Source organism: Fundulus heteroclitus, chromosome 13 (genome assembly GCF_011125445.2).
Source record: "Fundulus heteroclitus isolate FHET01 chromosome 13, MU-UCD_Fhet_4.1, whole genome shotgun sequence".
NCBI classification, from domain to species: domain Eukaryota; kingdom Metazoa; phylum Chordata; class Actinopteri; order Cyprinodontiformes; family Fundulidae; genus Fundulus; species Fundulus heteroclitus.
Genome location: NC_046373.1, coordinates 26,719,666 through 26,737,142, shown reverse-complemented (window position 1 = coordinate 26,737,142; position 17,477 = coordinate 26,719,666). Strand labels below are relative to the sequence as shown.

At 39.5% G+C, this 17,477-nt stretch overlaps 1 long non-coding RNA gene and 2 gene segments (V, D, J or C); 1 reads left to right on the top strand and 2 right to left on the bottom strand.

The window, feature by feature from the left end:
• Positions 1 to 114: 114 nt before the first annotated feature.
• LOC118565477 lies at positions 115 to 3,043 on the bottom strand. The segment is given in 3 exon segments: positions 115 to 421; positions 2,419 to 2,722; positions 2,869 to 3,043. Coding segments are annotated over 3 exon segments (663 nt in total).
• A 5,887-nt stretch (positions 3,044 to 8,930) lies between these two features.
• On the bottom strand, positions 8,931 to 9,629 carry LOC118565311. The gene is made up of 3 exons (XR_004932306.1): positions 9,456 to 9,629; positions 9,116 to 9,379; positions 8,931 to 9,040 (listed from the first exon to the last, which is right to left on the bottom strand). It is a non-coding gene; the product is annotated as an uncharacterized LOC118565311 (long non-coding RNA).
• A 4,055-nt stretch (positions 9,630 to 13,684) lies between these two features.
• On the top strand, positions 13,685 to 15,802 carry LOC110369246. The segment is given in 3 exon segments: positions 13,685 to 13,764; positions 14,102 to 14,133; positions 15,338 to 15,802. Coding segments are annotated over 3 exon segments (438 nt in total).
• Positions 15,803 to 17,477: the final 1,675 nt, after the last annotated feature.

Genomic DNA, 17,477 nt, shown 5'->3' with positions numbered 1-17,477 from the left:
AAATGATTGTTACTCTGTGTGTCTGTATTTAGTGAGCTGTGTCAGAGTCTGCTGTGACATTCAGCTGCAGTTTCTGTTCAGCCTGACTGAGGGAGGTTTTTGTACGACTGTTTTTCACTGTGTGAACACACTATCACTGTGATAACTCTGACAGTAGTAAATTGCAGAATCTTCAGCCTGAACTCCACTGATGGTCAGAGTGAAGTCAGAGTTTGATCCACCATCATTAAAACGACTTGGAGTTCCCGATACTCGATTCCCAACATAATAAAAGAGAAGCTTGGGAGGTTGTTCATCTTTCTGTTGGTACCAGGCTAAACAGTTAGAGCCATGAACATTCTGACTGGTCCTACAGGGGATCCTGGCAGATCCTCCCAGATCAGCTGTCACTGCTGCAGGCTGAGTCACTGTGACCTGACCTCTGGACTCTGAGGACACAGAGACAAAAACATAAAGCAGCTTGATGGTTTTGTGGGCTTCATTTCAGAGGGACAGATGTTGATAGAGGAGAGGAGTTTGATCCTCTGGACTTTACCTGTGAAGCAGCAGCAGAGGAGAGTCCAGATGAGGACGCAGATCAAAGTCATGTTTTTGATGAGGAGGATTTCTGTGTCTTCTGTTGTGATGGAGGACAGCTGTCAGTCCTCCAGTGTTCAACTCTCAGGACTATAAACTCTCCCAGAGCACTGGAGCATGGTGCTGCTGATGCAAAGTGCCTCTCTATGGAAATGCTCTGGCTGAGTCCAGCAGGGACTCTGGAGTCACATGAATTTATGAACATGTTTTCTAGGACTTTTTCCAGATATTTAAATGTCATATATGCTAATCTTGTTATAAACTAACATAGAGGTCATGGAGGATGATGTTGATGTGAAAATCTGAGAGTAAATTATTCTTGGACAGAGTAAATGAGATTTAAATCCCCAAAAAGTAAATTCCACCTAACAAAAAACAAAACAAACAAAAACAAACAAATGCTTACATACAGAACTTTTGCTGTAAAGAGAGACATAAACACAATAACTACAACATCTTTGTTAGATCTGTAGCAGGTTTGGTGTCCACAAAACAAGGAATTGAGAATGTATATATGTTTAGATTGAAAAAAGTCCAGGCGGACCCCCGTTGTTTCTGTGCCATTCAGGCACATGTTTTTAAAACTTATTCTTGAAATTGAAAATGTGGAATGTTAATATATAGTTCGTAGATACTTTTGTAGAGGAGTCTGAGATGAAGATGTGGACATATGATAAGTGTGTGTCGATCTCAGTTAGTGAGCTACAACCGCGTTATTGTTGCTAAAGAGCTCAAGCCCACTTTAAAGGGGTCTCGCAGGCTTAAGGAGTTCAATAAATGTGATATGATATTTCCGATAATTCCAAATACATACAGTCTGTGATTACAGCATTTGTCACTGACTCATGTGGTTTCTATTTTTAAGGCAGATATTTCTAAAATGTTATATTGGAGGAGTTTTAGAAACATGGCAAAGTAATTGTCATAAGTGTGTACATGCGTCTAAAGTGGGCATTCTTTGCAATCTTTCCAAGGCTTTTATTTTGTTTAAATCGATATTGTATTCATACTGTATTGACCGAACTAAAGAAATATATTGTGATGTAATTTTTGGCCATATCGTCACGCCCTAACCAGAACCATGTTGATTACCGTTTATATGATCATAATCATAATGTGTGAGTATATTCACCCGGCTTTATTCAGAATAGAAGCACTCTGAGTTATCAAATTTCACCTAGAAAAAAAAACACAGAATAAATACTTCCGTCTTTGTTAAACAACAAAAAATCGTAATCAAAGCAGTATTATAGGAGTTCATTTGTGTTCCGAGCGTCCTGAATGGACTTGCACAAGGTTCTGATTACGGTTGAAACTTAGTAAACAATTATGAGCTCTTTTATTTATTTGAACAGAAAGGTTGTATTGGGAGCCCCGACAGTTTTGCTTCCCGATGTATTTCCCGCCACTCACCAATGCGGAAATACACCATGTTTACATCTGGCACACATGTGCATTCAGTTTGCCACATTTGGAATAACTTGATCCTGACAAGCATTTATATGCACATTTATAGTGTTTATATGCATGTTGATCGGATTATCAATCGGCATAAACCACCCCTCTCATTCAGATTAGAATTTCATACTGATTGAGCTTAATCTGATCATCATTTTCCGATTGACTTGTTTACATGAAGCTTTTTATTCCGATTCCCCTTTTATTCTGTTTACTTTTGTCCGTGTAAACATAGCTATTGATAATAACCGTATGATTTAAATAGAACAGTTTGCGTCAGAACACAGTTTGATGAGCATCATTACAAGTACAACTTCTGCTTCAGTGCAGCTGTGGATCAGTTCCTCTGCAGCTGAGGGAGGTTTTTGTACGACGTTGTATCACTGTGTGAACGGTAAGCTGTAATCCTGCTGACAGTGATAAACTCCTGCATCTTCAGCCTGAACTCTGCTGATGGTCAGAGTGAAATCAGTTCCAGACTGACTTCCACTGTAACGATCAGAAACTCCAGACCAACGCGAAGTAGCATCATAAATTAGGAGCTTAGGTGCTTTTCCAGGTTTTTGAAGGTACCACTGTAAATCATTGCTAACACCTGAACTGGCTTTACATTTGATGGAGACAGTCTGTCCTGGAACAACAGCCTGAGATCCTGGAGTCTGAGTCAGGATGATTTCGCCTAATGAACCTGGAATATAGTAATAAGACAATAATAAAGCTTAAAGAATGTAAGTAATGATTAGTTTCTATGTGTTTCTTTTCCATCACAGTAGAACATCTTCACAGTGAATCTGATTAGATCTCAGACAAAGAGTTTATAAAACAGAGTCTCACCGTGAACCAGGAGCCCCAGGGTGGTCAGCAGTAGAGTCAGTGACATCATCATTGTGCTGCTGGTGTGTCAGTGGCTCTGAAAGGCCTGGACAGCCACTGATCAACACTGACCTCTTAACAGCTGGGAGCAGAGAGGCAGGACACATATGCAAACACACAGAGTCAGTCACATGGAGCTCAGCTCTACAGCTCATAACGCCTCCTTTTCTCTGCTGAAACATTTGTCATGTATTTATTAATCTGCATCTCCTGCTACATGTCAGGATATTTCCTCCAACCTCCTGAGAGAGCAGCACTACAGTTAAACTCAGAGTTTATGACCTTTAGCTCCCTGCTATCAGATTCGAGTCAGGACCACTGAGCTATATAATACACTGGAGTGCTAATCACCGTCTGTTTGAACGAGTCGCTTTGAAGCCACCAGCTGCCATATTGGTACTCCCTATTTCCCTCCAGTAACCAGGGAATATGTGCGCTACAGCATCAAATAACGAGGATTTTCTCATGTTCAGGGGGGGCTTAAGACTTTTAAAATCAAATGCCATATACTTTTATGTTATGTTCTAAAAATATCTAGTACTGAGAAAGTCATGTGCTGAAATATTTTGCATTTTATTCATTTAAATATATATGTTTAACATTTATAAATATATAAATAACAATATACAAAAACATATATTTACATATGTGTATACATATATATATACATATATACATATACACATACTTATATATACATATATATTTAATATGAATGACATCTAAAATATTTCAGGACCTAATTTCCGAGTAGTTGATAGTGTTAGTACATCCACTGACTGTAGAATTATCTATGAAACGTTTTCACACAGTCAGAAAACTGCTTGTTATTGCAACCAAATCCTATGGGATTCTGTGAGAGTAGGGAGTAGCAAGATGGCGGCCAGTGACTTCAGTTTTTCGGCAAAAATCAGCACTCCAGTGTATTATATAGCTCAGTGGTCAGGACTCACATACACAGGGTCCATTTAATGTTATTTATTAATGATCACATATTTATCTTAATCTGTGTCAAATCAAGTTTTTTTGGGGGATGAACTTCTGATCCTGTGAAAACCAGGTTAAAATCTATTTGCACTTTTATTCCTTCTTACTGTATTGTAATGTTTAAACTTTATCTGTGGCAGATAAAAAAAAATTGATTTAAAACCATTTATTGCTTAATACAGGAATAGCAGAATGTCATGTTCTCATGTGTTTGCATTCAGTCAGCTTCACCAGTCATCAGTTGTGTCTCTATTCAGTCTGAATGAGTTAGTTCATTGATTGTTTTCCACTGTGTGAACACAACTTGGCTGTTGAAAGTGTCACACTGACATAATCTTCAGCCTGAACTTTATTGATGGTCAGAGTGAAGTCAGAGTTTGATCTACTGCCTATGAAACCATTTAAAGTCCCTGAAACTCTTCTGTTGGCCAAATAATGAGCTGCTAGAGAGTTTAATTCACTTTCTGTTCTAACCAAGCTGTTTAATGTCCAATATGTGGCTCATATACAGTTTTTTAAATTTTATTTCTGTTAAAGCTATATTGTGTCGTGAGGTGACATTCAGACAAAAACATTTGTTTCACTGTTTAAATAAACTCCAATCAGAACCTTAGGATATGTGTTCAGCCAAGAGAGATAAATCTTCATCAGGTTGTTAACAATGTTTTCTTCCACATGGACCTATGTTGACATTTAGAATAAATCTTTGTTAAAATTTTATCTTCCACAAAAATTTTTTTCCAGGTGTTTTAAAGTATTCAAACCTATAAATTAACTTCAAAGCTTCCTGCAAAACAATTTCAATGTGAACTATTCATGTGAATGTATTTGTGAGGATCTCCATGAAATGATTGTTACCCTGTGTGTGTCTGTGTTTAGTGAGCTGTGTCAGAGTCTGCTGTGACATTCAGCTGCAGTTTCTGTTCAGCCTGACTGAGGGAGGTTTTTGTACGACTGTTTTTCACTGTGTGAACACATACTGACTGTTGATCACATGAAAACTCTGACAGTAATAAACTGCAGCATCTTCAGCCTGAACTCCACTGATAGTCAGAGTGAAGTCAGAGTTTGATCCACTGCCTGTAAAACGACTTGAAGTCCCTGAGTCTCGATAGCTGGCAGCATTAATTAACCGTTTGGAAGGTTGTCCATCTTTCTGTTGATACCAGGCTAAAAAGTGGTATGGACTGCTATAATAAACATCCTGACTGGTCCTACAGGTGATCCTGGCAGATCCTCTCAGATCAGCTGTCACTGCTGCAGGCTGAGTCACTGTGACCTGACCTCTGGACTCTGAGGACACAGAGACAAAAACATAAAGCAGCTTGATGGTTTTGTGGGCTTCATTTCAGAGGGACAGATGTTGATAGAGGAGAGGAGTTTGATCCTCTGGACTTTACCTGTGAAGCAGCAGCAGAGGAGAGTCCAGATGAGGACGCAGATCAAAGTCATGTTTTTGATGAGGAGGATTTCTGTGTCTTCTGTTGTGATGAAGGACAGCTGTCAGTCCTCCAGTGTTCAACTCTCAGGACTATAAACTCTCCCAGAGCACTGGAGCATGGTGCTGCTGATGCAAAGTGCCTCTCTATGGAAATGCTCTGTAGTGATTCCTTTAGTATGGAGCACGGGAGAGCTCACTTTAAGTGATATTTTTTTCAGGTTGTGATAATTTTTGAGCACGTTTCCTTTAATTGAACCCTCGAATTAATAAAACGTGAGCACGTTTTCTTTTAATTGATTCCTCGAATTAATAAAACTTATTCGAGCACACGTTTTAATTATTCGTAGGTGCGTTTTGGTAGATCGATATCTCGAATATACTATAACGTGCTCATGTTTACATGTGTCAAGACAATATTGAGTGCATGTTTTACATATTGTGGCCACGTTTAAGTAGATCGTGCACACAATGTTCTATAACCTTGTTCACTAAATTGTGCTCTCGTTTTAGGAAATCGTGTGCTCGTTTGAGTAAATAGTGCACTCGTTTAATAAATTGTGCCCTCGTTTTACTATGCTTAAAATGAGAGCTCAATTTAGTAAAATGAGCTCACACTATAGTAAAACGAGAGCACAATATAGTAAATTGTGCACACGATTTAGTAAAACGAGCGTACAATTTAGTAAAATGAGTGCACAATATAGTTAAACGAGAGCACAATTTAGTAAAACGAGCGCACATTCTCTCAACATGCAAAACATTTTGCAATGACCCCTCTAGGGCTCCGTACTTTAGGAGCTGGGATCATGAACTTGTTTTTATTATTTTCTCATACTGTGTTTTAAATAAGACCATAAAACAGGGATTAAAGTAAAGCAACACTGTAAGTAAAATGTCAAGAATATATGAAGACTAATTGTGAAAATAGGGATCAGTCATCGAAGAACATACAATTTGTTACTGAGTTGTTTGAAGGAAAATCTCAAAGTATTGATGAAAGACAGGAGCAGTATACATTTGTTTGAAGTTTTACTAAATGATAAATAGAACTATATATAAACATTTATTCCCTGTTTAAAGAAAATGGTAATCAATGTTATTTTGAATATCAGGTAAAAACATGATATATTGGTTCTACATTTCAGTAGAAAGGCTCAGGAAGATCAAAGCAGCATGACTGTTTATTCTTGATGAAATAATATATATATATATATATATATATATATATATATATATATATATATATATATATATATATATATATAGAGAGAGAGAGAGAGAGAGAGAGAGAGAGAGAGAGAGAGGGAGAGAGAGAGAGAGAGAGAGAGAGAGAGAGATGTTTGGAGATGTAGGAAAGAACCAAAGAATTTGTGTAAAAAGGCTCATTTTCACCTGACTGCTGAAGCTGCCAGCAACATTTTCTTCTTAGTCTGACTGATGGTGAAATGTTTTATGTCCATCAGTCACTAACCCTGACCCAATAACTGAGTTTCACTGCTTTAATAAATACTTACTTTTTGGGTATTTTCTCGCCTCTTTCTTGGAACCAGCCAAGGTATCTTCCAACATTCAACCTGCGGCTGCTCTGATTTCTAATGCTGACTGACCCTCACAAAGATGAACTCACTGCTGCAGGCTGAGTCAGTGACTTCACCTCTGGTTCATTACTGATTCATGGTTGTAAAACAACCAAAGGTCAATCAACAAGAGCTGTCAGCTCTGTTTGAACGGTTTTATTTTGCTTCACAGTTGTGATATTTAATTTTATGTAATTTCATTTTCCCAGCAATAAGTTTTGAAAATTGACAGAAATGCAACTAAATCATAAGATATGGCTGAAAGCCTCTTCAGTGACTGTGTCATTAAAACTTGTCTATCAGTTTTATAACATTTGTATTTCAAGCAAACTCCCTGAGTTAAACAGGATCTATTTAACGTTATATTTCTTAATGACCACCAATAATTTGACACAGATAATCTGTGTCAAGTGTAGTTCATTTTGGGATTGACTTCTATGTTGATTCAAGCATCTGATCTCCTGTGAAAACCAGATTAAAATCTATTTAAAATTTTTCTTTCCAACTATATTGTAGTTTTTAAACTTAGTTTTTAGTGGATTTCATAAAAATTGGTCAAAAACTATTCATTTATTGATAAAGCAATAACAGAATGTCATGTTGTCATGTGTTTGCATTCATTTAGCATCACCAGTCATCAGTTGTGTTTCTATTCAGTCTGAATGAGTTAGTTCATTGATTGTTTTCCACTGTGTGAACACAACTTGGCTGTTGAAAGTGTCGCTCTGACAGAATCTTCAGCCTGAACTTTATTGATGGTCAGAGTGAAGTCAGAGTTTGATCTACTGCCTATGAAATAATGAGCAGCTAGAGAGTTAAGGACTAAAACAATTGTATCAGTATTTAAATAACATCTAGTCAGCTCTCTTGGCATATTTAGCCAAGAGAGCTAAATATGCAGCTGTTGTACACCAACAGCTGCACCTCCAGTCACCAGTCTGTCAAGCTCCTGAAGTTCGCGGACGACACCACTCTCATCGGACTTATCTCTAATGGTGACAAGTCCGCCTGCAGGTGGGAGGCTGACCATCTGGTGACCTGGTGCAGGGATAACAACCTGGAGCTCAACGCTGTAAAAACAGTGGAGATGGTTGTGGACTTCAGGAAAAACTCAGCCTCAGCTTCCCCCATCACCCTCTGTGACTCCACCATTGACACTGTAGAGTCTTTCCGCTTTCTGGGAACTATTATCTCCCAGGACCTAGATGACTCCCTCACCAAGAAAGCCCAGCAGAGGATGTACTTCCCTGCGGCTGCTGAAGAAATTCAACCTGCCAAGGACAATGATGGTGCAGTTCTACTCCTCCATCATTGAGTCCATCCTCACCATCTGGTACGCTGGTGCCACCGCTATGGACAAGGACAGACTGCAGTGTGTCATCCGGTCTGCAGAGAAGGTGATTGGCTGTAATCTTCCATCTCTCCAGGACCTGTATGCCTCCAGGACTCTGAGGCGTGCAGGGAAGATGGTGGCTGATCCCTCGCACCCCAGTCACAGACTGCTTTAGACACTTCCCTCTGGCAGGAGGCTGCGGTCCATCAGGACAAAAACCTCACGCCACTAGAACAGTTTTTTCCCCCCCCCCCCCATCTGCTACCAGTGTTATGAACAAGGCCAAGAGCTGCCTGTGAAACTGGACACTGTCTCTCTTCCCCGTTCTGGACTTACAAGCTTCTGCGTTACATTAATGCACAATTTACTGAGTGTATATATATATATATATATATATATACACATTTTATTTTATTTTTTGTCTGCACCAAGTCAAATTCCTTGTTAGTGCAAACCTACTTGGCAATAAACTTGATTCTGATCTTAATCTGGTTGTTAACAATGTTTTCTATAATGCGTGCCTAAATTCTGACATTGTATTTAAATCTCAGGTTATCTTCCACAACATAGTTTTTAAAAGTCTAATAAAATATTCAAACCTATAAGTTATCTTCAAAGCTTCCCATTGTCATGTTTGCCTTGAGATGTCGGGCCCACATGCAGAAACACACTCGGTAACGACAGGTAAGTTTAAAAGGTTTATTGTTTACACAGGCGAGAATGCTAGGCGGCGAAGCTAATCTGCGGGCTGGAAGATGCTCGGGCAGGAACTCGGGCGGCGGGGACCAGGTCGATCTGGAGGTAAGGGAAGAACATTAATTCTGGGAAGGAAAAGCCCCAAGGAAAGTATTCAGGGGAACGTAAGCTTACCACGAGGTGCAAGAAACCCGACCGGGGAGGACGGCAGTGTGGACTCAGCTGAATGTTGGTCGTAGGTGTCCGGGCGGCTGAGAGCGGGGCGAGAGGTCCGAGCAGCACCGGAGGATTCAGGACAGCGGATGGAACCTGGGAGTCGTCGGGAGTGCGTCTCGTCCGAGAAGCAAAGCTCCACTCAAGATGAACGGGGAAATCCCAAGAGGCGACACGAAGAGGACTGAGGAGCTCGAAGGAGGACGAAGGAGCACGAGGAGGTACCTGGGAGACACAAAGGGTAGCGGTTTAGCGAGGGAGCAAAGTCTAAATGGCGTGAGGTCGAGGCTGGTAGGCATACCACAACGGTAACACTCAGGCATCCACCCGCTGTCCGAGTGCAGATCTTATAGTGCAGCTCCGGTGCTGCTGACGAGTTGCAGGTGCGCCTACTCCGCCCACCAGCCAACCGCGAACACCTGTGGATGAAGCAAAGATGGCAACAGGCTGCATGGCCCTGCCAGCTGAGTCCTGACACCCATGAAACCAGCAATAATAATGTGAACTATTCATGTGAATGTATTTGTGAGGAAATATATCTCCATTAAATGATTGTTACTCTGTGTGTGTCTGTGTTTAGTGAGCTGTGTCAGAGTCTGCTGTGACATTCAGCTGCAGTTTCTGTTCAGGCTGACTGAGGGAGGTTTTTGTACGACTGTTTTTCACTGTGTGAACACCCACTGGCTGTTGATGTAATGACCACTATGACAGTAATAAACTGCAGCATCTTCAGCTTGAACTCCACTGATGGTCAGAGTGAAGTCAGAGTATGATCCACTGCCTGTAAAACGACTTGGAGTCCCTGATGCTCGAGTGCTGGCAAAATAAATGAGCAGCTTAGGAGTTTGTCCATCTTTCTGTTGATACCAGGCTTGATAGTGGCCGTTGGAATCAACATAAACATTCTGACTGGTCCTACAGGGGATCCTGGCAGATCCTCCCAGATCAGCTGTCACTGCTGCAGGCTGAGTCACTGTGACCTGACCTCTGGACTCTGAGGACACAGAGACAAAAACATAAAGCAGCTTGATGGTTTTGTGGGCTTCATTTCAGAGGGACAGATGTTGATAGAGGAGAGGAGTTTGATCCTCTGGACTTTACCTGTGAAGCAGCAGCAGAGGAGAGTCCAGATGAGGACGCAGATCAAAGTCATGTTTTTGATGAGGAGGATTTCTGTGTCTTCTGTTGTGATGAAGGACAGCTGTCAGTCCTCCAGTGTTCAACTCTCAGGACTATAAACTCTCCCAGAGCACTGGAGCATGGTGCTGCTGATGCAAAGTGCCTCTCTATGGAAATGCTCTGTAGTGATTCCTGTAGGAACTGGGATCTTTAAGTTGCAGTTGGTCTTTCAGTCAGAATATTGTGTTTCTGTGCAAAAACCGATTAATGATTTATTGAAAATATTTTTCACATTACTTTTTGAAACTGTTTTGAACAATTTATCGGGCCCAATCTGCACTTTTAACATCTTTCATATTTTTAATATTTCAAATTGTTTCAAAATTTTGTTTTTGTGGTAATGTTACTTTACTTTTCTATAAGTTTACTTTGCAAATAAATGACCTAAATTCAAGAGCATATACCACCACAAAGTTACATTTGTTTCAATGGTGCTTGAGTAAGTATGAATCACTGTGAAAGGCTCTCTGTCGGTACAATAGATTGGATGGTACCTTTAAAGATAATTTTGTCCTAATCAGAAGAAAGTTCATCCAAACTCCGCCGCAGTTTTGCCATTATAGATTTGACTTATTAAATAATTCTTTGAAAACCTCCAATATTTTTAAAGGCGTTTAAATTTTACAATTTTGTTGTCTTAAACTTTAGGTACATTTTGTGAATGAAAAGGATGAAACATTCCAAGTCGAATCAAAATCATATGTAATACCTTTAATTTATTTCAATTCAATTTAATTTTATTTATATAGCGCCAATTTATAAAACATGTCATCTCAAGGCACTTTACAAAGTTAAGTTCAATCATATTATACAGATTGGTCAAAAATGTCCTATATAAGGAAACCAGTTGATTGCATCAAAGTCCCGACAAGCAGCATTCACTCCTGGAGAAGCGTAGAGCCACAGGGAGAGTCGTCTGCATTGTACATGGCTTTGCTGCAATACCTCATACTGAGCAAGCATGAAGCGACAGTGGGAAGAAAAACTCCCCATTAACGGGAAGGAAAACCTCCGGCAGAACCGGGCTCAGTATGAACGGTCATCTGCCTCGACCGACTGGGGGTTACAGAAGACAGAGCAGAGACACAACAAGAGAGACAAAAAAGCACAGAAACACACATTGATCTAGTAATCTGTTCTATATTAGATGGTAATAGCGGCTGGGCCGTCTTCACTGGATGATGTCACAGTTAACAGCATGCCAGACCAGGTGTACCTACTATGAAGATAAAAGAGAGAGAACAGAAAGTTAAAGCAGAAATAACAAAACGTAATGCATAATTGAAGAACAGTAGAACTCTATAGAGTGAGAAAATTAGATCCTGATGTCCTCCAGTAGCCTAAGCCTATAGCAGCATAACTATAAAGGTAGTTCAGAGTAACATGAGCCACTCTAGTGATAAGCTTTGTCAAAAAGGATGGTTTTAAGATTAGTCTTAAAAGTAGACAGGGTGTCTGCCTCACGGACCAAAACTGTGAGTTGGTTCCATAGGAGAGGAGCCTGATAGCTAAAGGATCTGCCTCCCATTCTACTTTTAGAGACTCTAGGAACCACCAGCAGACCTGCAGTTTGAGAGCGAAGTGCTCTGTTAGGAACATACAGGGTAATCAGAGCTCTGATATATGATGGAGTTTGATTATTAAGGGCTTTATACGTTCAATTTCAATTCAATTCAATTTTATTTATATAGCGCCAATTCATGAAACATGTCATCTCAAGGCACTTTACAAAGTTAAGTTCAATCATATTATACAGATTGGGTCAGATTATACAGATTGGTCAAAAATGTTCCTATATAAGAAAACCAGTTGATTGCATCTAAGTCCCCACAAGCAGCATTCACTCCTGGGGAACCGTAGAGCCACAGGGAGAGTCGTCTGCATTGTACATGGCTTTGCTGCAATCCCTCATACTGAGCAAGCATGAAGCGACAGTGGAAAGAAAAAACACCCTTTAGCGGGAAGGAAAAACCTCTAGCAGAACCGGGCTCAGTATGAATGGTCATCTGCCTCGACCGACTGGGGGTTACAGAAGACAGAGCAGAGACACAACAAGACAGACAAAAAGCACAGAAGCACACATTGATCTAGTAATCTGTTCTACATTAGATGGTAATAGTCGGTGATCTGTCCTCCCTGGATGATTTCACAGTCAACAGAACGTCAGACCAGGTGTACCTACTATGAAGAAAAAAGAGAGAGAGCAAAAAGTTAAAAGCTGAAATGACAACAGTCATTTCAATGTAATGCAAATCTGGAGAACAGTAGACTGGAGAACAGTAGAAATCAGTAGAGTGAGAAAAATAGGCCCTGATGTCCTACAGTAGCCTAATCCTTTAGCAGCAAAACTATAAAGGTAGTTCAGAGTAACATGAGCCACTCTAGTTATAAGCTTTGTCAAAAAGGAAGGTTTTAAGATTAGTCTTAAAAGTAGACAGGGTGTCTGCTTCACGGACCAAAACTGGGAGTTGGTTCCACAGGAGAGGAGCCTGATAGCTAAAGGATCTGCCTCCCATTCTACTTTTAGAGACTCTAGGAACCACCAGCAGACCTGCAGTCTGAGAGCGAAGTGCTCTGTTAGGAACATACGGGGTAATCAGAGCTCTGATATATGATGGAGCTTGATTATTAAGGGCTTTATACGTGAGAAGAAGAATTTTAAATTCTATTCTTGATTTAACAGGAAGCCAATGAAGGTAAGCTAAAATTGGAGAAATATGATCCCGCTTGTTGATTTTCATCAGAACTCTTGCTGCAGTATTTTGGATCAGCTGAAGGCTGTTTTAGTGGCACATAAAGATTTATTGACTTAGCTCCAGCAATGTATTTCTACACCTTTTAAAGAAAAGCAGTTTAACCAATAGATAAACCAAGCTACCAAGAACGAATGAGTAATTTTACCTCAGAAAAAAATCATCTCTTAGATACCATGTAAACTGCACATACTGTATATGAAACTGCAAAAGATTTGACACCAGCACTATTCCACCGTGCACCAATATAAATGAGTTGATCATGTATGCAGACGCTCTGTGTGCCCTGATGGAGGTTCACTCACCTCAGCATGCCAAAAGCCTGCAGCCACACCAATGGATGACTGTCCACCTACTTTCTGATCATCCCTAATTATATCACCATGTAGGAGAACTCCATTTAAAGTCTCTACTCTCAGTCATAGACTGTTGTCTTTCTTCTTCTCCTCCTCTTCTTTCTCTTCTTCCTTGCTGACCAACAGTAGGCCAATTTCCACCAGCATCAATAGCGGTCATTGTTCACCCTGTTCTCAATCAATGCGGTATGGAGATCATGTTATTGTCTTACATGGTACATTTGGCAAAAGTTTTACACCGGATGTCCTTCCTGATGCAACTCTCTGCATTTATCCAGGCTTGTGACCAAACCCTGAATGGGACACAGGACACTGTGCCCCTGTGAGGCTGCATTGCAAGGAATAGTAGTTTACCAGAAGAATTTATTAAATTATTAATCTAAACTGCTTATAAATATAAATAACTTATCAGGGGGTATAGAACATGCTAAGATTCTTTATAATTCTATTTGCTGTAAATGAAAGTATCAATTAATAATAATAATTTATAATATTTAAAATTATGACAGGTTTACATCTAGGTTTAAAAGATCTGAATCTGACACAGGCAGCAGATTTTATTTAAGAAATTTGTTTTCATGAAAGCGAGTGAGCCGTGTCTCTCTACAGTCAGAGGTTTTTGTACGGCGGCTCAATGAGTTTGTATCACTGTGGTTGACTTTTGGTGGAGGAACCAGACTGGATGTTGGAGGTAAGTCAAATTTAAAGCTAATCTTTAATAAACAACATTTTTGTTTATTCAATATTTTTCTTAATCAAGACCTCGAAAAACTATATATATTTTCTGTTTCAAACAAACAGAACATTTAGAAAAATAAAGAAGTCTTTTTGTGAATGAAAATCTGAAATCTCAATTTGTAGATGATTAGGAGCTGCTTCAGTGTGAAACATAGACAGATTTTATAGGTGTTTTATCTAAATTGACTAGAGTCAGAGAGCCGTGTCTCTACAGTCAGAGGTTTTTGTACGGCGGCTCAATGAGTTTGTATCACTGTGGTGGACTTTTGGTGGAGGAACCAGACTAAATGTTGGAAGTAAGTCACAGTAAAAGCTTGTATTCAGTAATAATTGTCTCTTTAGAGTATCTCAATTTGATAAAGGATGGGACTAAATTGTGATAATTCTGGTGAATAATCTGAGGCTGAAGGTTTAGTTTAGTCTGAAAATGTATGAAAACTGTGTCTTTCCGCAGTCAAAGGTTTCTTTACAGCAGCTCAATCAGTTTGTATGTCTGTGGAGGACTTTGGGTCGTGGAATCAGCCTCTGTGAATGTTTGGAACTATAAACTATAGAAACTATATCTTTGTTTTTATTATTTTCTTATACTGTGTTTTAAATAAGACCATAAAGCAGCGGTTAAAGTGTAAAGCAACACTGGAAGTAAAATGTCAACAATTTGAAGAGTAATTGTCATGACAATAAGGATCAGTCGTCCAAGAACATACATTTTGTTACTGAGTTATTTGAAGCATAATCTCCAAGTATAGATGATAGACATGAGAAACCTTCTGATATTGATCAGAGCTTCTGAACAGTTTAAATTTGTTTGAAGTTTTACTAAATGATAAATAGAACTGTATGTAAACATTTATTCTGTTTTTAAAGAAAATGACAACCGATGTTATTTTGAAAATCTGGTAAAACGTAATATATTGGTTCTACATTTCAGTACTGATATATTTTAGTTCAAACTGTATTCTGAGTCTTCCTGAGCTGATATGCATGAACAATTTTGAAAGGGAAGTGAAACAGAGCGTGAGCTGAGTGGCTGTTAGAGCAGAAAGACATCTGTCAGAAACTTCTTTATGGAGAAAATCAACTCTAACAGGACAAGAGTTTAAATGACTGTTGTTAGATTCTAGTTCCTGTCCTCTGACCTGATTGGTGTCTCCTAGGTGATGCCCGTCCCACCCTGACAGTGCTGCCCCCCTCCAGTGAGGAGCTGCAGCAGGGGAAGGCCACCCTCATGTGTCTGGCCAACAAGGGCTTCCCCTCAGACTGGAGTCTGTCCTGGACGCTGGACGGCAGCAGCAGCTTCACCTGGGAAGAAAACAAGAGCCGAGTGGTGCTGCAGAAGGACGGCCTCTACAGCTGGAGCAGCACCCTGAGGCTCCCTGCAGACCAGTGGAGGAAGGTGGGCTCTGTGACCTGTGAGGCCTCCAAGGGCTCCCAGCCTGCAGTCACACAGACGCTGACCAGAGACCAGTGTTCCCAGTCCTGAGCTCATTCACTGGGAGTTTGCTGGTCTTTTTCTGCTACTGCTCTGTTTTTGCTCTTCAATCGTTTTTCTGTTTTTCTTCCATAAGTGTTCATCTGTTCATGTATAACTTGATGATTGAAATAAAACTGACAAAAAATAATTGTGGCTTTACTTTATTACTTAAATATATTTATTGTTTTACTAGAACTGTTGCACTGGACATTTTCAATTTAGGCATTCATACAGCTTAGAATTTCCTTTTTGCTCTATTTTAGACAAAAGTTTATGATTTCAGTAAAAATACTTAAAGATGCTCCTGTCAAAAGTACTGAAGAGCATCATCTTATCTTTGTTAGTTTATGTGTCAAATATTCTTTTAAGGTATTATTTTAATACTTTTTTAAAGACAATTCAATATTTAAGGGTGTTTGCAAGAAATTTAAAGGATATGTACAATAAACACAACATTTATCAAGATTATTAATGAAGAGCTCGACTCTGTGGAGGACAAAGTTTGTGGAACTACAACAGCAGCTGGAATCTACAGCTGTTCATGATCATGGAGCTTACCTTTAACTGTCTGGCAGGTTTGACTCAAAAAAATGACACAGCTTTATTAACAGTATTCAGCTCTACATATCTGTGTGAGCAGATTTTCTCTCCCATGAGGAGTGTCCTCAGCGCCTCCTGTAGTCGTCTGACTGCTGGACACTCAGAGACCTGTGTGCTCCTTAAAGTTACTAAGTGTGATCCCCATAAAGCAGAACTGGCAAACACAAAGTGGGGGCAGAGATCTCATTAACTATGTTCCTGCCACTGAGGAAAAGGAAATAAGAGTATATAACATTATCTTGACATAAGTGCATTTGTCCTTTGGCATAAATCCCTCTAAATTAGCTGAAAATCTTCATAAGATATGTCTGAAAGCCTCTTCAGTGACTGTGTCATTCAAACTTGTCTCTCAGTTTTATAACAATTGTATTTAAAGCAAACTCCCTGAGATAAACAGGATCTATTCAATGTTATATTTTTAATTATCACAAATTACTTGACAGATATAAACTGTGTCAAGTGTAGTTTATTTTGGGATTTACTTCTTTATTGATTCAAACATCTGATCCTCTGTGAAAACCAGATTAAAATCTATTCACATTTTTTTCTTTCTAACTATATCACAGTTTTTAAATTTAGTTTTTAGTTGATTTCATAAAAATGGGTAAAAAATTTTTATTTATTGATAAAGCAATAACAGAATGTCATGTTCTCATGTGTTGGATTCCGTCAGCTTCACCAGTCATCAGTTGTGTTTCTATTCAGTCTGAATGAGTTAGTTCATTGATTGTTTTCCACTGTGTGAACACAACTTGGCTGTTGAAAGTGTCGCTCTGACAGAATCTTCAGCCTGAACTTTATTGATGGTCAGAGTGAAGTCAGAGTTTGATCTACTGCCTATGAAATAATGAGCAGCTGGAGAGTTAAGGACTAAAACAATTGTATCACTGTTTAAAAAACATCCAGTCAGAACCTGAGGATATGTGTTCAGCCAAGATAGCTAAATCTTAATCTGGTTGTTAACAATGTTTTCTAAAACACATACCTAAATGTGTAATGGTTTGTTTAAAGTGAACCCGTTATTCAACCAGACTCGGAGCTGCGCTCAAAGAAAAAGGTTTATTAACAGACTTTGGGGGAAAAACAGGAACACAATCCGGGGTTAACAGGTGCTGGACCCCAAAAACAGAAAACAGGTCGGGCAAAAACATAGCAGAGGCTGGGAAGCTCTTACCGATCACTTCAGTGTAGGGAATGAGTTGAAACGTTCTCGCAGAGTGCAG